The 21,563-nt window shown below is 35.6% G+C and overlaps 2 protein-coding genes across 7 annotated transcripts in view; both read right to left on the bottom strand.

Moving 5' to 3' along the window:
- Positions 1 to 5,777, bottom strand: part of ADAMTS6 (ADAM metallopeptidase with thrombospondin type 1 motif 6) — a 336,164-nt gene extending 330,387 nt beyond the window's left edge. For all 5 annotated transcript variants that reach the window (XR_015555122.1, XM_087443329.1, XM_087443330.1 and 2 more), the window contains exons 1-2: positions 5,652 to 5,777; positions 3,087 to 3,451 (exon numbers count right to left, since the gene is read on the bottom strand). Coding sequence is in view for 4 of the 5 variants with exons in the window: in XM_087443329.1 (XP_087299455.1) it covers positions 3,087 to 3,451; positions 5,652 to 5,748 (462 nt within the window). In the remaining variant the exon portion in view is untranslated. The remainder of the gene's footprint in view (positions 1 to 3,086; positions 3,452 to 5,651) is intronic.
- A 164-nt stretch (positions 5,778 to 5,941) lies between these two features.
- The window catches only part of CENPK (centromere protein K), a 72,075-nt gene continuing 56,453 nt past the window's right edge, over positions 5,942 to 21,563 (bottom strand). The window contains exons 11-12 of one of the 2 annotated variants that reach the window (XM_087443340.1): positions 18,114 to 18,161; positions 5,942 to 6,026 (exon numbers count right to left, since the gene is read on the bottom strand). In XM_087443340.1, coding sequence (XP_087299466.1) covers positions 5,997 to 6,026; positions 18,114 to 18,161 — 78 coding nt within the window. In that variant the 3' untranslated portion in view covers positions 5,942 to 5,996. The remainder of the gene's footprint in view (positions 6,027 to 18,113; positions 18,162 to 21,563) is intronic. The other variant, XM_087443342.1, reaches the window with a different exon arrangement.

Below are 21,563 nucleotides of genomic sequence, written 5' to 3' on the forward strand. Positions count from 1 at the left end.
GTGGAGCGCACTCACTTAACCACCAAGCCACGGGGCCGGCCCCAACATCTTTTTCAATTTCCTAAATAGTTGCTTATATTAATGACTCTCAAATTACTTGTTTCCAGAATTAAATTCTTTTCTATGTTTCAGAGTTCTATTTCCCAGATGCCAACTAGGCATCTTTAACCTTTATTTCTTCAGATTCCTCACATTTACTATATCAAAATCACTCTCTTCATCTTCCTCTCCAATCCAGCATTCCACTGGCATTCCCTTTCTCAAGCACTAAAATTCATATACACTCTCATCCAAAAGAGAAACCTCAGCCATCTTCAATTACTTTCTCTCCTTCATCCCACACCTGGTTCAATTCTATTTCGATTTTTTTAAATATTATTAAATATCTGCTATATCCTATATGTCTTATTAGATGCCAGGGAAGAATAAATTAATAAGACAAAAACCCTCTAAATTTTCTCACCAAAATGTGGCTCAAATTCATTCTCTCTCTCCATTCCTAGTGCCACAGTCTTTGTATAGGCCTTTGCTATCTCCTACGTAGCCAGCCCTGGTGGTCCAGTGGTTAAAATTTGGTGCTCTGGGGGCCGGCCAGGTGGTGTAGCAGTCACATGCGCACACTCCGCTTTTGCGGCCTGGGGTTCCCAGGTTCGGATCCCAGGCACACACCCATGCACCACTTGTCAAGCCATGCTGTGGTGGCGTCCCATATAAAGTAGAGGACGATGGGCATGGATGTTAGCCCAGGGCCAGTCTTCTTCAGAAAAAAGAGGAGGATTGGCATCGGATGTTAGCTCAGGGCTAATCTTCCTCACACATGCACACAAAAAAAATTTGGTGCTCTGCCACCTGGGTCAATTTCCTGGTCAGGGAACCATATCACCTGTCTGTCTGTCAGTTGTCATACTGTGGCAGCTGCATGTTGCTATGATGCTGAAAGCTATGCCACTGCTATTTCAAACACCAGCAGGGTCACCCATGATGGACAGGTTTCAGCGGAGCTTCCAGACTAGGAAGAAGAACCTGGCCACCCACTTCCAAAAAACTGACCATGAAAACCCTATGAATAGCAGCAGAGCCTTGTCTGATAACAGCACCAGAAGGTGAAAGGATGGCATTAAAAAGAGCCAGCAGGGTACCTCTGCTGTACTCCATCACTAGGAGTCAGAAGCGACTCCATGGCACTAACAACAAATCTCCTACATGTTCTAACTCATCTTCATATCTCCAATCGCTCCTCTTCCCTCAATCTCACAACGGAATTATGGAATTAGTTCTTTTTTTTTTCCTAAATCTCAATTTGTTCATTTCACTACCCTGTTAAAACTCTCAATGGCATAATTAATGTTAACGCCAAACTTAAAGGGCTTGGTCAATGACTAGGAATCGTATTTTTCTATCATATTTAACAGTAAGTGTCATTTTAACATATGAGATTTTTCTTCCCCAGGGGAACATTCGCCATAAATTAACATCTGTTGCCAATCTTCCTCCTTGTTTTCCCCACACAAAGCTCCAGTACATAGTTCCGTATAGTTGTAAGTTCTTCTGGTACTTCTATGTCAGCCACTGCCATAGCATCACTACTGACAGAGGAGTGGGGTGGTTCCGTGCCCAGGAACTGAACCCAGCCACTGAAGCGGAGCACACCAAACTTTAACTGCTATGCCATGAGGGCTGACTCTGAGATGTAGTAAAACACAGATTTATTTTGGATAATTTATCTTCATTCAAAAAGCCTAGAAAGGCTATCACTGCTTACAGAGAGAGAAATTAGCTATAAATATATTCAATGTGTCTATTTATAGGAAGTAAACACAAATCTTAAAATTTAAGTAATCGTTTTGACTCACTAACAGTTATAGAAAATGAACAATCTGAGTAAATTTTTATATATACCTATAGTGAACATTTTCTCCACTGTGTGGTTCTCTCTCTCTTTTTTTTTTTCCTTTGGTGAGGAAGATTGGCCCTGAGCTAACATCTGTTGCCAATCTTCCTCTTTTTGCTTGAGGAATATTCACCCTGAGCTAACATCTGTGCCAATCTTCCTCTATTTTGTACGTGGGTCACTGCCACAGCATGGCCGCTAACAAGTGGTGGAGGTCCGCAGCTGGGAACCGAACCCGGGCTGCCAAAGCAGAGCATGCCAAACTTAACCACTAGGCCACGGGGCCAGCCCCACACTGTGTGGTTCTTAATATCCCTTTCAAATTTAGAACTTATTTAAACCCACTCTAATTAAGTAGTTTTTTATATTGAACTAGGAATGAGACTATAGATATGATAGAGTAGGGAAAAAAATATGACTTGAGCATCAAAATGTTTGTACTCTTTCACACAGATAAAGCTTTAATGGAACATCTACATTAGCCTGAATAGGGTAAAAGCAGGAGAGGAAGGGCAGGAATATGCTTTGCTCTGCAACCATTACTCTTTGCAGCCTTGAACTGTATTTACCATTAGACTAGAACAGACTCAAATGCCCAGCATAGACCCTACACTCTTGAATCCATTTTCTAAGTACAATAAGATTTATTATCAATCTCTAAATAAATGTAGGAAAAAATTATTTCACAAAGAGATATTGGTATAAAAGATTTGCTTCAAGAACTTGTAACCCTAAGTAGGTTATACATAATTTTAAGTCATGTTGCCTACCAGAGAAAGATATTAGAGAAAGAAACCTAAAGAGAAAATCAGTGTTGTGGTTCCTGCCATAATACACACACATACATACACACATACCCTTAAACTCTTCACCAATGTTTGACTTTTGTTTATGCATAAAAGATATCTTATTTGAACAGAAACAATTAAATCTAAGAGGAAATCTGAAGTTTCATTCATTCTTCTACTAATAATATAGGATTTTACAAACTGTTCTTACTTTGAAAAGTCAATGCAAACATTATCAAAAAGACTATCAAAAGCAAAAGGAGCAGAAATAACAAAAATTTTTAGACTGTCACCTTCTCTTCTTAAACCACCTACATGTATATATATATTTTTTTAAGCTGAGGAAAAACATTTACATTGTGAATTTATTTTCCCATCAGAAATTTAAAATTATAACATCTACTTACCAACCCAACACAGTTGCTTAAAGCCACTTTAGTTGTACTACGTTGATCTTGCAAGTATCCTGTGTAATGACAGTTGTCTAAAAAATCATGTTTCCACTGGGGTCCATCTTTCCCCCAATATTCTACTGTAAAATGTTTGGACACAAAGTCTGTGTTGAGAGTCAAGTTTAGGTGAAAGTGCTTGCCATAGGCTGAAAGTTTAAAAAATAACTTAGATACTGCCTGCTGTGGATCGATAGGGTCCATACTCCGTCTTCTCCTGGAGTGTTTATCATTTTTCACAGTAAAGCTGAGAAAAGCTCCATTTTGATCAACTCTTATTGGAATAGTTAGCTGGTAGTGTTCTAGATAAGTCAGGAATTCCTCTTTGTAATCACAAGGCAGAGAATCCAGAAAAAACACATGGAAGAAAAGAAAATTTAGCAGAACAAAGAAGTAGCAGTATAAACAACAACTATATCAGTTAAAACTATGCATCATTATATGTGAGGTATGGACAAAAAATGTTATATTAAACAAAATGAAAGAGTAAAAGTTTAAAATCTAAAGATTAATTAAATTCCAATTATTTCATTCCTCAAAATAACATTATTTTAAATTATTTTGAAAGATTATTTTTCTCTTTTAAACTTAATTTTAAAAACATGGCTTTAAAGCTAAATTCTACAGGAAATATGAATATTTTATATTGAAATAAAAAACAGTGAAGAGTACACATATGTAAGAAAATAGAATTTAGCTCAGATAAAATACGCTTGTTAAAGTTATCCAAAAGAGTTTATATAGAAACTCTATAGTCTTGTAGAAATTTTTTTTTTTAATCATCAGTTGGAATACAAAATACTGCAGCCACTTTGGAAAACAGTCTGGCAATTCCCCAAAAGGTTAAACATGGAACTACCATTTGACTCAGCAATTCTATCCCTAGGTACATACCTAAGAGAAATGAAAAAACACATTCACACAAAACTTGTACATGAATGTTCACAGCAGCATTATTCATAATAACCAAAAGGGTGAAATAACCCAAATGTGCATCAACTGATGAATGGATAAATAAAATGTGGTATATTCACACAATCGAATATTATTCTGCAATAAAAAGGAATGCAGTATTGACATATGCTATGACATGAATGAATCTTCATAACTGCCTTCATAATCAATGTTCATTATCTTACATTATAAAAACATTATGCTAAGTGAAGGGAACCAGTCACAAAAGACTACATATTATATGATTCCATTTATCTGAGATATCCAGAATAGGCAAATCTCTAGACATAGAAGTAGATCAGAGATTGCCTAGGCTTCGAGGTGGAGGGTGGTTTGGAGGAAATCTGAAAGTGACTGATAATGGGTACAGGATTTCTTCGGGGGTGATGAAAATGTTCTAAAATTGATTGTGGTGATAGTCGTACAACTCTGTGAATATACGATAAACCATTGAATTATACACTTTAAATGGTTAATTATATGGTATGTATACTATATCTCAATAAAGCTGTTAAAAAAATCATCAGATTGACAAAAAATTCAGAGGACTATTAAATATATTTTCCTCACTTAGGTGTACTAAATATTGCCAATCTACCTTCTTAACCACATCTTCCTTTAGCTGGGTTTACCACTAAAGGAAACCTAATGTCTGCCTGCTGACTCACTGTCTATACATGGAATTTACCCACAAACATAAACTCCCATGAAACCATGACGAAATGGAAATAAATTGAAAGATAGCATTTATTTCACTCTTATAAATAAGAGTTCACACTAAATGCTATGGCTTTGCTGATCTACTTTGAGAGCCATATTTTGTACATATGGACCTTTAGACATATACATCAACTATAATAGCCTTGAAAATCTGGTTCATCAGCACCAAAAAAAATTATCTGTTACTATACATTCATGGGAGGGGAATCCAAAAGGTATACTTTCAATAATTCTATAAGGATCGGACTGGTCCAAGGAAAACAAAATGACATTTGCTCCTGGAACTTCTGTTAAGGTCTTTTCTATGATATAAAGTTCAATTCTATGGATTAAAATTATGGGGATTTATGGATTAGAATTTGAAAAGTTGAACTTAACAACTTTTATTCTTTTACCCAGGTTCTAGTCCCTAGATCTGAATTCTTAAGTTTGGAAAAGCATTTTTTCACTAGGGTCCATATTAGAAGGATCTTGTATTAGAATTTGTCTGGTTTCTTGCTCTTTTACAGCATAAACCTTTGGATTCCCTTTGAAGATAAACTTGTCTGTAAACCTTAGCAACGAATGAGCCTATTAACGTTTAGCAGTCAGAAGAAGAGGCCTGGGTCTACTATCTTCTAAGAAAGACCAGTCAAGTCTAAAATCCATTTGGATGTTAAATACAGTAGAGCAAGTTAAACAGACTGTGTCATCAACATTTGTGAAACTAGCACTGAACTGACACAGGAGGCCTCTGCTCCTGGCACTACATATCCCAAAGAAAACATTCACCCAAACTAAATATTCAGAATCTTTTCTTGTCAGGTTAATAGCAATATTTTTTGTCAGTTTTAAAAGCAGGAATCCTACCTTGAGAACTGTATGAAAGCCTCTGGTCACTATGAAATTCCGATGAAGCCATGATGAGGCTCAAAATCCAGGTCAACGTCTTCCACAAAATTTCCATAATTTAGAAAACTGGATGATTTTTTGGAGGGCTACCTATGTGCTAGAGAGTCAATACCATACCAAAATCGAAGCATAACAATTTTATTTCTTTAAAACTTCTTGCAAATTAGTTACTGGATGTTCTACTGTTTAACAGGTACTTTTTTCCAACATCCCATACTTTCTTCTATATCTGGATTCATTTTCTCAATCCAAAATGAAAAAAATAATGATGGTAAAATTTTCATAAGCAAAGCATTAGGCTGATTAGTTACTAAGGTATGGCCATTTTTTAACCTAGAAAAACAAAAAAAAAATTAAGTTAACTGAAAAATAACCTGAATGGACAGACCTATATTGCTGAATGCTTGCCAAAGGACACATACTACAAAATAACTTAATATAGTTAAATTAGACCATTGTTGTTCTTTATAGTCTAAACAAACATTCACAACACTAAACACAGAATTAGAAACCTAAGTGGTTAGCAGGATAATGTCAGAGCTACTTAATAACAAAGAAGAAAACTGAAGAGGAATCATAAAAATTCTTTTTTTAAAAGTTTGAAGATAATGTGTGGATGCAGTGACGAACCTTGTTTTGATAAAATAAAAAGTAGACTTCACAATCAAAGTTCATTTTAGGTAAGTGATAAACAGTATGTGATTCCATTCCTTAACATACTTTTCAGCACACTCATATCCAGAGACTGAGTCCTTGCTTTATGAAGCACCTATCATTTTTTCTCACAGAGTAGATCTACAAACACGCAGTGACATTTAGCACCTGTCTATGAACACGCAGACAGTAGCACAAACTAAACTCCTAAAATGTTGAACCATATTTACTGTAACCCTTGACTTTATCTGGAAGTCTTATATGACTTATAAGGCAACACATATGAGACAACTTCAACTAGAATTGAGTTTTCTTTTCAGTTACATTCATTATAGAATGAATGCTAAGGTTTCTAGAATGTAACTGAAAAGAAAAGAAATTTATTTTCTGAAAAGAATTTTTAAAAATTCATTTCAGGTAGCATAACAGATTGCATGTCCTATCTCATGTACTTTCCTCTCAACTTACAACCTTACTCAGGGCCCATGAATTAACATTTTATACAGAACACTAGCATATTTGGCCACCTGATTTCCCAGCACACAGCACTCTAGAAGAAATAACAAAGGGACTAGAAAGTAGCTCACTAACAGCACTAAAGCGGCCAAAAAGGAGGAAAAACTACAAAGTAGTTGTAGAACACCAAAGTATTACAGTTTGGGGTAAAGGCAAATAATCCTTATATAGTTTAACAGTTCTTATTGTATATATGACTGTGTTATAGCTCAATATGCGATATGCAAAATACCATGCCTGAGTCAGGAATAAAAGGTTAAATTACTTTTAATAAGATAACTTACTGTGATGATAGAGAAATACACAAAAGATACTAGAAAGATTTTCATCCCAACTGCTGAACATATGGGATTATCATATAATTAAAGCTTACATATTTGTTGGCTGAAAAAAATGAATGAATAAATAAATGGTGATTAAAATAAAATCACTTTAGGCATATAAAAGGATATTTGTAGTTAATTGGAAAATTAACTTATGTGGAATACTTCACTCCCTATGGTGCTAGAAATATTGGTTATTACAACATACAAAACAACCACAACCATTTAAAACTCCTTACATCAGTCTCTACAAGTTATTAAACCGTTAAATCTTGGAAAAACTAATTTATTAATCAACAAATATTATCTTACTATGTTTTAAAAATGACATTATAACATGAGGATACAGAAAAGATTAAGACACAATCTTTGCCCTTAAGGAGCCCATAATCTAAGTAACAAACAAAAAATTCAAGGCAGACTGACATATGCCATAATAAAGTTATGAAAAGGTGTTACAGGAGATCAGATGAGGGAGATGACTTCTGAGTCAGAGAAGGATGGGTCAAAGAAAGTTTATGAAAAAAGTAGCATTTGAGATAGGCCCTGGAAGATGAACAGAATTTCACAAGTCAGATTGCTGGGGGCAATCATTACAAATTAAAGAAATAGAATCCACAAAGTGTAGATGGCAAGAAAAAAATGGAAAATAGTACTAGTAATAACAGTAAGTTTGGTTCCTATGCAGAAAATTAACAGGTAATATCTGGAAAGGTAGTTTAAGGTCAGATCAAAAATAAAGAGAAGTTTAAATATACGTTACTTCTTTTAATATTCACAACAATCTTGTAAAGTATTATTGCCCTGTGTCAGGTGGACTCTTTAAGATGGCCCAGTGATCCCGCTTCCTGCCATGTGTACCATGATACCATGCCATTGTGTAATCCCCTCCCTTTGAGTAATTTGATCCTAACGAATAGAATACCTCAATGTTGAGGAGATGAAACTTCTATGATTAGAGTACAAAAGATTCTGACTTCCAACTTACTAGTAGACTCTCTCCCTTGTTGGCTTTAACGAAGCAAGCTGCCATATGGAGACGCTCACATGGCAAGGAACTGAGAGCTGCCTCCAGATAATCACTAGCAAGGAACTGAGACCCTCAATGCAATAGCCTGCAAGAAACTGAATCCTGCCAACTAATATGTGAGCTTAGAAGCAGATCTTTTCCCACTCAAGCCTTCTGTGATGATCCCAGTAATTGCCAACACCTTGATTACAGCCTCATGAGAGACCCTGAAGCACAGGACTCAGCTAAGCCATGCCCAGACTCCTGAGCCACAGAAACTGAGATAATAAATGTGTGTTGTTTTAAGCCACTAAGTTTAAGGTAATTTTTTTTTTTTTTGCAGCAATTGATAACTAATACAGCTGGCAATTTACAGATAAAGAAGTTGAAGCTCATAGTGGTCAGAACAGCTAGAAAACAGCAGAACCCAGAGTCATCCACAAGGCTATCTGGCTCTAAAGTCTAAATTCTTTCTATTACATCACACTTCCAGTTTAAGGCAATCTAACTTAAATATTTAATAGCATTTCCACATCACTAGTGTGAAATAAGATATTCATAAACGGTATAGGTTAATTAATGTGAACAGTTTTAAGCAACTTTATACACAATAATTGTTTCATCTCAAAAATTACTTCTACAATGATTTAGGCAAGACAGCAGACACTATATATCCTTTCTCAAGCAAAAATCTATAAAGAGATGAAGTCACACCATTATTCAATAACAGTAATGAAAAGAAGCCAATTATCTTGATTCCCAACCTACTTATATACAGTCTCCATATTCCAAACCTTCCCCTGAGATATCAAAGTATAATTGTTGCTTCATGAACAACATTCATTGTTTTAATTTTTTTCAGATCACTTGAGTATTTTCCGTATTAATGTCTGACATTAAATGAAAGAGGACTACATAATTAACACATTTGAGTTATCCACAACATAGATTTGTGTGAATCATTCACCCTTTTTTTCCCTATTTTCCTGGGCTCTGAAAGTAAAGACAAATTTATAATATAGTTGGCTGGGTTTAGGGAACAACTATTTTCCTCCTCGAGAAATTTCCTGCTCTTCACAGTTTTGTAACTTCCCCTCTTAACATTACTAGCACTGTCTTGTAAACGCCCAAATTAAGTAGCCAGTAGCATTGACAGAAAAAGTAATATGTAACTACTTGGCCAGAAGTAGACTAACATTTGATTTAAGGACTTGTAGCAAAAAGGGCATTGGTGCACAGTAGAAAGAGCAGGAGCTTTGAAGTTAAACAAACCAGAGCTACAGCCTTGGTTCCACCACTAGCTACAGTATCTGGCATATGGGCACTCAATAAATTTGAGTTTCTTTCTCCCTTCTCACTCCCTCCCTCACTCCCGACATTTTTTCAAGCCTCCAGTGCCAGTGAAAAAACAACCATAAGTAAATGAGTTGGCTCAAGCTCAACTAAAATCACCAACAACTAACATATCTAACCCCTCTTAGTCATCTACACAATATAAATGAATGAGTTAACCCACTTTCTGACACTGCTGGAGAAGTTAATCTGGACATCATAAACAAGTATGCATAGGCACTAACTTTTCCAGATACAGTTTCCAAAATTCAGACTAAGATTAAAATATAATGTAACTGTGCAGAAATCAAAATGAATTAACTCCTTACACTGTATAGCAGAAGCATTAATACGTTGTGGAAAGTACAAAGGCTTTGAGTTCTGGCTTGACTCCAAGTTACTTAACCTCTCTGGATCTGTTTCCTCATCTATAAAACCACAATAATGCTATCTACCTTACAAAGACTTGTTGAGAGATTAAATTAGATTACACATGATGTAAAGTGTCCACACACTTCACTTTAATAGCTAAATAAATATTAGCCCCCTCTCCTCCTTATCTTACTCATCACTTTTCAAAGGCCTTCCTTCAAAAATAGTTTCATGTTCTTCCTTTCCTCAAAAATGTGGAATAAGTGGATATGATGATGGAATCCATCAACTAGATTGTATTGTCTTTTAGAGCAAACAGTAAAGACTTTAGGTCATGATAACTGGGCTTACAACTATTTTAAATTTGAAAACCGAATCAAAACTTCCATTTTACTTTGATTTCACATATGCTTTTTTCCCCAATACTAATGCACCAGCCAGTAAAGTTAAGGGATCATTTACCTGCTTCCAGGGATCAAAGCTACACTAGCTGAGAGAAATAAGATTAGATAACTTGCCCTACGGTGATTCCCTCAGTAGTCTGACCTGGTTGAAGGGTACTTACTTGTCTTTTTCCTCTCTCATCTTGACTTTCCACTCAAGCGATATGGGAGTAGCCAAGGTAATAATTTCCTCTCAGGAACTATTATTATGGAGCTAAAGAACATGTATAACAACCTTCACAACTTCTTTCACCCATCTTAACTCTGGTTTTTATTTTTAAGACTGATTTGCCTGATTTATTTAAGGTTTCACAGAGGAATAACAATATTATGCTTCCTTGAGGTTTTTAATTTTCATATGTGAAAATTAACTTCTCATTTCATTTTCCATTTATTCTCTCAACAAATATTTATTGTCACCTACTATATGCCAAGGACACCAGTAGGCTCTAAATACAAAGGTTGGGCCGGCCCTGTGGCTTGGTGGTTAAGTGCGCGCACTGCAATGCTGGTGGCCCGGGTTCGGATCCCGGGTGCGCATCGAGGCACCACCTCTCCCTCCATCCTGAGGCCGAGTCCCACATACAGCAACTGAAGGATGTGCAGCTATGACATACAACTATCTACTGGGGCTTTGGGGGGAATAAATAAAATCTTTAAAAAAAAAAAATAAAAAAAAAATAAATAAATACAAAGGTTTCCAGATCATTTATAAACTTTGTGAGACTGATTTCCAAAGAAAGGCGTAATTTAAACACACTCGAAACTTATCTACCAAGAAAATCAAATGAGCCAAAAGCAAAAACACAAAACATCACTCTAGAAAAATCAAGCCCTAAATTACATATAGTCCCAAACTGTTTTTTCCAGGTGGCAAATTAAATATACATTATCTGTATTATAACTTCTTTCCTGAAAAACAGAAACACTTTTTTCTCCTGAGGTTAGCACAAAATGTTGATCATCAACTATGTATTTTGGTGGACCCCAGAGAGCTATCCACCACTTCCACCTTTCCTTCTTCCCCCAAAGAATGTGCTATTCACTCTCTTATGTTAACTCTCCTTATTCTCTCACAAAAGTCACACACAGGATAAGATTTGGCATAGAGGCCCATTCTAAACCACTAGTAGCGACTAGTGGTTGCTAAGGAAATGAAGAGGAAGTGGTAAGAGTAGACAAGGGTAGGTATTAATCTTACACATATTGGCCCAGACATGAAAAGTATTAAAATATTTCAGTTCTTGAGGTTAGAGGTTTTTCCCCTTGAGAATCACAAAAATATTAATACCACAACATAGATTTAATTTGCTGCCACTTGTGGCAAATGAATGAATTTCATTTGTTTGAAATCAACTTATTTGCCTTATATGCTATTCTTCAAAAATTCAAAACACCAATGATCACATTTAAGCACTAAATTAATATAAACCAGAACTGCAGCTACCACTTTGGTGAAACACAGGAAAACAATTATCACCAAAATTAATTTTCTCAATTTCCTTCAACTACACCAGTTTTATGTTACATTTCTTTTCCCTCTCATGAATTTTGAGAACTGTCATTCTCACATATTAGTTTCAGTCTAATCAACATAAGCTAAAAAAAAGAAAAAAGAAACAAAAGAAAACTAATCCCAGAAATTTGAACATAAAGGAATACACTGAAAATCACAATCTAGTGTCTTTTTAAAAGTTCCAAGCAATGGTTCAGTTTCCCCTTTCCTCTCTGGTTCTGCACACCCTCATGCCCCCACCCCCCTCAATCCCACTTCACCCAGACAGAGGGTAACAGTCTGAGCTGCCCTGGTTGAGTTGATCCTAAAGTTAACATTCAGCAGCCCATTTCCAGACAGCAGCGCTAAATCTATTTGGATAAAACGCGTGTGACCCAGACAGTTGGCATTTGGCCCAAATGCGTTGCACCGGCAGCTCAAATAAAAACAAGAGTAAGAAACTCACTCTCTTGTTCCTTCTCAGTGCGCTTTCTCACTCTCTCACTCTTTGCCTCTAGTACAAGAGAAGAAATCACCAAGAACAGGAATTGTAGTACACATTATCAGAAGGCAGCTTTCCAATAACCCCTCCAGTACTCATCGCATCCGCCCCCCAATCTCTGAACTTTGATCCCATACACCATATATACAGACATACCCCGATAGTCAAGACTCCAGAGGGTTATGAGTCTAGCATGTCCCAAGTGGCCAAAAGTAAATCAAAAACACACACTTCCATCTCTTTGATTAGCCTATTAAGAGCTTAACATATCCTAGAGCATCGGGGCTATAGCTAGCACATTAATTCTGCCCTCTGAGCCCCGGGATAAAATATGCACTTGTCTGACTACTTAAGACACTGACATGAAACTATAAAATGCAGAAGGTTTTTCTTTAAGAAAACTAGAAATCAGTTTAAAATACACATCATTATTACTTTCTCGATTACTATTTGGTGATTAGTTAAAACATCACAATAATCATAATAAGTCATACTTCACAGAACACGTCTATTGGTATAACAAATGTATATTTTTTGCATCATAAAATACTTGCAAGACCCAGAATTCTCCAACCCCCGACTAGTCTAGAGTTAAAAAGATTTCTATCTGTAAAATGAGTTCAGTCAAGCTCACTCATTGCCATTAAAAAAAAAAAGACACATACACACAGAAAAAAGTTTTCTACGCGTTATTCGGAAGACAAGCAAAGCACAAGTTTTAATTTAAAAAAAAACTGTTTCATTGAATATTGTGAAGTCTTCCTTACCGTTTTCATCTTCAAATTCTGATAAAAAGTAAGTTTCAAACAATAGAGATTGCACTGGACGACTCACGTACTCCCTCTCCTCTCTAACTTTTTTTTCTGCCCCCCTTTGCAAAGCCACAGCAGTCAGTCAGTTATTCTGCAGCCAGAATAAAACCCTATAGTCTGGCTAACCGGGCTTTAGAGAACGGACTTTCCGATTTGGCAGAAAAAGAGATGCCTTCAATACATCCTGAGATGCTGCCTTTGCAAACCCCCTTTCTATCTCGCCTCCCCCTACCTCCAAAAAAAGGAAAAGAAAAAAAGAAAAGAAGGAAGGAAAAAAAAAAAGACTTATTGGGGGTGGAAGTGGTGCCCTCTCTTCCTGGACAGCTTAGTGCCTTTGCAATGCAAATAACATGTGAAGAGCATCAAAAGGTATCAGGAGAAAAGAAGACAAGAGGAGCAGGAAGGGCAGCAAAGTTTTGTTGAAGTAGCCCTAGATCTCACTACCGGCCCCCAGCCAACTTGAATTGCAGCAGGAGAAAATTTTGGCAGCTTTTCCTCGGAGGCAGAGCACACTGACGTCAGTCTGCAGATGTGCCGGGCTGCGTCGGGTGCGCATGTGTCCTGGGTCGTCACGTGGAGGGGGAGGGGAGGTAGAGGTACAATCGGGGTAACCAACTACCAGCCATTCAGCAGGGCTTAGACAATGTCAACTTTTCCACCCTGTGAATGAGAGAAATTCTGGCCCCTCTAACCTCAATCCCCTACCCCACTCCGCCTCTTTTCCTCCTCCTCCTCTAACCTCCTTTAGAAATTCTAGCCTGGTTTGTGCTTACTTGTTTCTTGGAAAAGGGAAGGGGGAGGGAGAGGATGAATGACTTTAGATGAACTAATGTCACTGTTAAGATCTCTGGTCTCCTTCTTCGTGTATTTTTTTTAAGTCCACACAACAAAAATGTTAAAAGTTGCACATAAACAGTGTCTTTGAGGAAACTTATAGCAAACTTAGATCAGTGGCAGATTTCAAGATTCAGTAGCTACATGTGCACAAAATGTGTTTTTTTAATATACCTCAACAAGTAAGATTGCCACCAAAAGGGAGAGTAGACTAAAGTAAACTAAGACCAGCACATTTTCCATCTGATTACCGACTTCAGGTTATGTGGGGCTTTAAAAGAAAAAAAGGAGGTGGAGGAGGCGGGAGCGGGGGAAGAGAGAGAAGCTTGCATTATTTCCAGATGAGGGTGAGACTGGATGGTGTTTTAAAGTGCAACCGGGGAAAGCTACAAGTGGAGTGTATTTTTTTAAGTCAGTACATTGAATGAAACCTCAACGACTGCCCAAATGAAAATAAATCCGAAGTCAGACCCCCAGAAAGGGGGGAAAAAACACAGGAACCTTGCTGCAATCTCAAGATAAACAAACAAAACCTAAAAACTGGTTCTTCGAGCTTCCCAATCCCCCCTCCCCCACACACACACCTCCATACACAACAGCCGCTAGTCCATATTTTAAGGATAAAACACCGCTACAACGTAGCATTTTCACTTTCATTTGCTGGGAGAAAGCCACTGGCATTAAACTGAGGGGGAAATGCCCAAATATGTTTTCTATGCCCTAAGCAAGCAAACAAAGTCTGGCACACAAATCGGAAATAGGAAAAAATGTGAAAATAGCTCAGGACAATTGTTGCCTTTCAGCGGTGTAATCTGCTGCATCATTTATCTGTCCCTACCGTTGAGTGTAGCGTAGCGAAAGGTTTAAGAGCCTCGGAGGTTGGGGGGTGAGGGGGGCGGGAATTGACGCCTTGAAATTCCAGTTGGTAGTTAACGCCAAGTCAATTTCCGATGGCCAGAACCAGAAAGAGGAATTGGATCGGAGGGAAGGGGGAGGGGAGGAGGACCTTTTTGAATACCAGCTCTTAAGTTTCAAGCTTCTGCTAACATTATTGCTCATTTGATTTTTTTTTTTTTCTTCCTACACCGGAGGTAGTAGGTGTAATTCTTCTGGTGAATACATGAATAGTTGGCTACAAGAAGGCATGAATCAGACTGAGTACATCCAAGAATACAGTTATTTCCATTCTTTTTCAAAGGTTGAAAGAGGAAAGCATCTGTCCACAGTCAATAGTCCTCATCTTGACCTTAATCAGTAGTATTTGGCTCAATGCCATTTAAAACGTAGAAATACCTCCCGTGGTTGGCATTCACAGTTTTAAATAAAGATGATTCACATGGAGATTATATGGACATATATACTTATATTAAAATAAATAAGATAGCTAGTCTCATAGCAATTGTAAACACCAAAAATAAGAAGGGTGGGCACAGAGATGTTTTTGCATCAAACCACCGTTTAAACAGTTCTGAACCTTATCCTTAATTTTGCAAGAACTGGTAGTAGATGGACACAGCCAGCATAGAAAACTGAAGTTAAGGTGTGAGTAGTAATTATATATGTAAGCTATCTGAAAAGCGTTTACTCTCAACTAAGACAAACTGCCATGGGTAGTGGCAGCATTGTGAAGGAAAGGCACTTACTTAGTGAGAAGTGGACTTTGGCTAATTACTTATTCAAAGAGTGCCATCCTGCGTCTAAACAGAGTAATGAAAAATTTCCAACAGATTCCTTTTCTCCTCCAAATGACGGAGTTAAGGAAAACAGTATGAGTAAGGGTGAAAACTTACTAGCGTGAGAAATGGTGAAGTATCAATTTAACTTGATATATGTGAGTGTGAGTATACATTCTAATTGCATTACAGAAAATTCAAACAAATACAAAAATAGAAAATATTATCATGAACACCAGTGTATCCATCATGTGTCAACACATGACCAATTTTTTCCCATTACTGCTCCACCCACTGGATTATCTTGAAGCCAATCCCAGATAACATTTCACTGCATCCATTACGTATTTCCCTGTATTTCTAAAATACAAGGACTAAAAAATAAATAACCACTACTATAACACTGTTACTCTTAAAACTATTTAATGATTCCCTTAATTTTTTAATCAAATATCAGATTTTTTTCAGCTGCAAATAAAGTCTTAAAAAAACTTTTTATTGGAATCAGGATCCATATATTGCATTAGGTTGACTATCTCTTATGTCTCTTTTTTAAAAACTTTTTATTGAAGTAGAATATTCATACAGAAAAGTACAGAAATATATAGTTTGATAAAAAGTGTTCAGTCCAATAAATCTTCACAAAGTGAACATACCCATGTAACCATGTAGCTCTTTTAATCTATCAGTTCCTCTTCATTTTTTCTTTACCTTGCAATGTAAATGCAATATTAATAACTTGCCACCTTAATACTATATATAGCACTTCCATTAGCATAGAAATGTTTTAGTGCAATACCTACGTAGTTTTTCTTATTTGAATTATACGAAACAGATTTAAACTCTGAATGAATTTCAGTTGCAGTAGAAATTTTAAAAAATTTTTATAGTGACCAATCTTTTACTCTTTGAAAACTTTTCCCTCCAGCTTTCCTTTTTTTTCTGTTTAATTAAGAAAAGAAGGTTATAGGCAGAGTCAAGTTGATAGCAAACCTCCTACTTATACCTAAAAAAAAGCTTTGCTATCTGTCTTTAGAAGCCTAATTAAATCTAAGTGAACAGGGCCATTTCAGGAAATCAAAGATGAAATAAATGGAAATTTGAGAGAAGAAAGAATTTGTATGTATGTATATATGCATGTATGTATGTATGTATTTCAAAGACTGAAAAACAGAAGCAAAGGCATAAAAGTTTGAGAGTCAAAGAATAGGGACGGAGGAACTTTTAGAGGTAAGAATAGACTTCTGATTTTTAATACATTAGCATGTAAATTAAACTTAATTTTTTTTAGTTAAAAATCAAGGCATTTCTTAAAATTAGACTGTTTGTATTTTCAGAAAAATGAGATTAAAAATTCTGATTTTATGCTTGTTTGGAATTGTTAAATTGGAGCAGGTGACTATTTCTAAAGATAATGAATTTTGAATTCTACCTCCCAGACATTAAAACCAGATTCAACACATTAAAACCAAATTCCATACACTTTCTACACAATGTATTTTATTCTTTCAATGAAATTGAATTTGAATTTGATACAGTGAGATTGAATTTGAAATAGTGAAAATAAATATTTTCTAATTTATTGAAGGATGATTGTAGGATTTCTTAAATAAGCCGCAAAGTCGCAAAGCATAGAAGAAAAGATTGATGTTTAACTTCATTAAATGAAATTTTAAAAACCATTAAAAAGGAGAAAATATAAGCAGAGATTGGGAGAAGAATCTGCAACACATGTAACTGAAACATAATAAATATCTAGGATATTAAAAGAACTCTCACAAATCTCAAGAGATAGGCCAAAAAAATTAAGAATGGGAAAATGACATAAATAGAAAAGTCATAGAAGAAAAGAAGCTAAGGACCAATAAATGAATAATAAAGTATTCAATCTTGCTAGCAATCATGGAAATGGAAATGTTTCTCTTTCATCACAGTGGCAAAAATGTTAAAAATCTGATAATATGTTGCGTTGGAGAGGATTTGATATACTGGTCATTGGTCATTGGTCATACTGGTCATATAGTGTTGAGGGAAGTATAATTTAAGTGCAAACACCACAGACAGCAATTTGGAAATATCTAATAAAGAGAAAGACGTGCATAGTCTTTGACCGAGCTATTCCACTTTTAAGTATATAACCTTAAGAAATTCTTGCACATGAGAATCTTCATTAATAATTACAATAACACTATTTGTAGCAGTGGATAAGTAGACACAACCTAAATGATTATTAATAGGGAACTAAATAAATTGTAATGTACACCCACAATGGAAAATTATGTGACAGTTAAATGATGGACTAAATATACATGTGTCAACATGGATAAATTATATAACACTGAATTAAAGCACTGCCGTAGGATACATTATGATTCAAATTGAGATAGAATGTATATAATATGATACCATTTATATAAATTTTTAATAGCACACCAAATATATATTTTAAACTTACAAAAGTATGCACAGGAAGAATATATACTATCTTGAAGATCATAGTTACCTGGGGGAGAAAGAAAAGAGAATGGGATTAAGGAGGGTCACAAAATGGGCATCAACAAAATCTGTAAAATTTTGTTTAAAAAACAATCTAAATTATTATCATAAAATGTTAACATCTGCTAATTCAGTATCTTGAGTGTGTATGGTTATCTATTATTTTAATCTCTGTATAGTTGGAATAATTTACAATTTTACAAAAAGGAAAAGAAGAAAGATTATTGTTATTTGTTATTACAACATATATGGCAATTCCAGAAAGACTTTAAGTAAATCTGCAATTAGCAATATACTGATATATTATGGGTGAGCAAAGCTAACTGAAATTCATGTATAAAATTTAGCTTATAATTTCAGTCTTTTTACCCAAAGTTTTTACCACAGATAGTGGCAAAAAAGTTTCATTTTAACCTCTCTTTCCTTATTTACTTTCTTATTAGAGTATGAGATCAATAGCAGGAAGAAAAAAAAAACTTGAGAAGAAAAGAGAGGGTATAATCAATGATTTATAACTATATTATACAAATATCTAATATTGAAAAAGGAGGAGGAGAAGTCAAAACGTATCACGGAGCTAACAGCAAGACTCTGACATGCTAACGACAATCGCCTGCTCTTGAGCATTGTGCAAAGGGCTAACAAGTATAAAAATATAAGGCAAGTTTCCTTTCCTCAATAAATTTACAAATTGGAAAATAAGATTAAAGTATGATAAGGGAAAATACAGTGAGTTACATAATTTAGTGACATATATTGTAAGTGCTGTGGGCTTCAGATAATAGAGAGCTCGGTGAAGTCTAAGTAATGATTTTTCTGACATCCATGTTGCCAAATCTGGTGGTCAATTTAGTGATTCTTACTTAACACCCAGCAACATTTAATGCAGTTGATCACTCCCAACTTCTGGAAACGCTGTATTTTCTTCCCTCAGGTTCTGTAACATTATCCTCTCCTAGTTTTCCTCCTTCCCCAATGGTCCTTCCTCCTCTTCTGCTCAATCACTAAATACTAAAATGCCCAGGGGTCAGTCCTGATACCCATCCTATTCTCTATCAACTGACTAATGTATCCTTTTCCATGGCTTTAAATACCATCTGTATGCCAATGACTCCTGTACCTAAATGTCTGCTTGAGTGTGTCTAATAGGCAACACAAACTTCATGTGACATAAACAGAATTCAACCTGTTTCTCTGCCTTTTCCATCTGTAAATGGAACTACGATTCACCAAATCCCTAGTAAGTATGCCTTCTTCAGTCTACTGTTCAGTTTTCTTAACATGTGTTTTATATATAATGTGCAAAGTTTTTAGCTGTACTTAGAGGAATAGGAAAAAGTGTGTCTATTCCATCTTAGTCAGAAACTAGAATTCCTCTCTTCTATGGTCTGAATGCTTGTGTCACCCTGCCAAAATTCATGTTGAAATCCTAATGTCCAATGTGATGGTGTTAGGAGCTGGGCTTTGGGTTGGTGCTTAGGTCATTAGAGTGGCCCCTCATAAATGGGATTAGTGTTTTTATAAAAGAGACCCTATAGAGATCCCTCACCCCCTCCACCACATGAGGACCTAGAGAGAAGTCACCAGCTATGAAGCAAGGAGAAGGCCCTCACTCTACCATGCTGGCATGCTGATCCGAGTTTTAGCCTTCAGAACTGTGAGAAATACATTTCAGTTGTTTTATAAGTTACTCAGTTCGTAGTATTTTGTTATAGCAGCCCAAACAGACCAAGACTCTCTCCATTATTTTTAAAACAATTTCAAGAAAATTGTTCTTTATTGTGAAGTGTCTCTTAAGTCTTTTTACCAATATAATTTTTAACTGGGATAAATGTCTTCTATTTATTGATTTTGGGGCATTCTTTATATATTTCACATTTGAGCTCTTTGTTGGATATAGATACTGTAAATGCTTTCTCTCATTCTATGTGTTGCCTTCTAACTCTCTCCAAAGGTGTTTTCCTTTTTTATAGACAAAAATTCCTCAATTTAATATAGTCCATTTTAACTTTTTTTATGTTTAGGGCTCTTTGTATCCTCTTAAAGAGATTTTTTGCCTACTTGCTATACTTTTTTTTCTTACAAAAAAGCAAAAGACATTGGTTTCTTTATAATATGCAATTGTGTTGAAGCAACAGCAAACCTTTGCCCTGCGGCCATTACACAGTAAGAATGCATATCATGCGCCACAGTCAAAACACACACACCCTAAGATAAGCCAAAAATACGAGGGAAATCCTATGTTGTCTTCAAAAAACCTTGAGTATTTCCCATAAATTAACTTCCAATTAAATGTTTATTCCTTACTTCTGCAATACTGATTCCTAAAAATATGTCACAACTTATAAGCATACAATAACAATGTAAAAAAATTGCTCTTTTTTCCCCACTATGAACAGGCTAATACAAACTTGGTAACCTTGTAGGGATTTTTCCTTTAAACATAGGTTGTATTTTTTATTTGACTAGCCAGATGTTCTGAAGTATGATAGATATCCTTGCAACTTCTTTTCCAAAAACACTTTTTCTTTCTAAATATCTTCCTTTCATAACTGATATTAAATAAATTTGTGTGCTCACAGTTGTTTCTTTTATCCTTCATCCTTCTCCTAAATTAACTTTACTGCTTTTTGAAGTATCTCCACTAACAGTTCTTTTAGGAAGAGTGTGTGATGGGAAAGGTTTCTAGTTTTTATATGTCAGAAAGTTAATTTTGTCCTCTTTCTTAAATAATAGTTTGGCTGATTATGGAAATCTAGGCTGATGGTCTTTTTTTCCCTCAGCACCAACATCTACAGTTGCAGAGAACCTAATTGCTACTTCCATGTTGCTAAACTTTCTCTTTGGTACCTTTGAAAATCCTTTCTCCTTGATGTTTTGCAGTTTCATTAAACTATTTCACGGTGTGGTTTTACCTTTATTTATCCTGCACGATATTCAGTGTACATGTTTTTCTGAGGACTTCTGTTGTTCTGCATGCTGGAAAGTTTTCAGCTATTATCTATTCACATACTACTTATCCATCATTCCCTCTATTTTTTCATTAGGAACTTCTGTATTGGTGAATTTCCTCAATTTGCCCTCCATATCTCTTATCTGCTCTTCATAATTTTTATCTCTTTATCTTTCTGGATGAATTCTTCAAATTATCTTTCAATTCATTAATTCAATCTTTGACTCCATTCAGTCAAGAGTTTATCCCCCTTGCAGAATTTGTATTTAAATTATTATATTTAATCATATATGGGATTTGCAATTAATTCCTTTTCCCAACCAAATGTTGTTTCATTTATTCCTATTTTTGCTTTACAATTCCTAGACTTTTGGAAAGGGAAGAAATTTATTTTTTCAAACAACTTCAAAATATACATTTTAAAGTCTTCATCAGACTGTTCCATAAAATCTATTT

This window comes from Ceratotherium simum, chromosome 18 (genome assembly GCF_057802395.1).
Source record: "Ceratotherium simum simum isolate JZ-2026a chromosome 18, ASM5780239v1, whole genome shotgun sequence".
NCBI classification, from domain to species: Eukaryota; Metazoa; Chordata; class Mammalia; order Perissodactyla; family Rhinocerotidae; genus Ceratotherium; species Ceratotherium simum.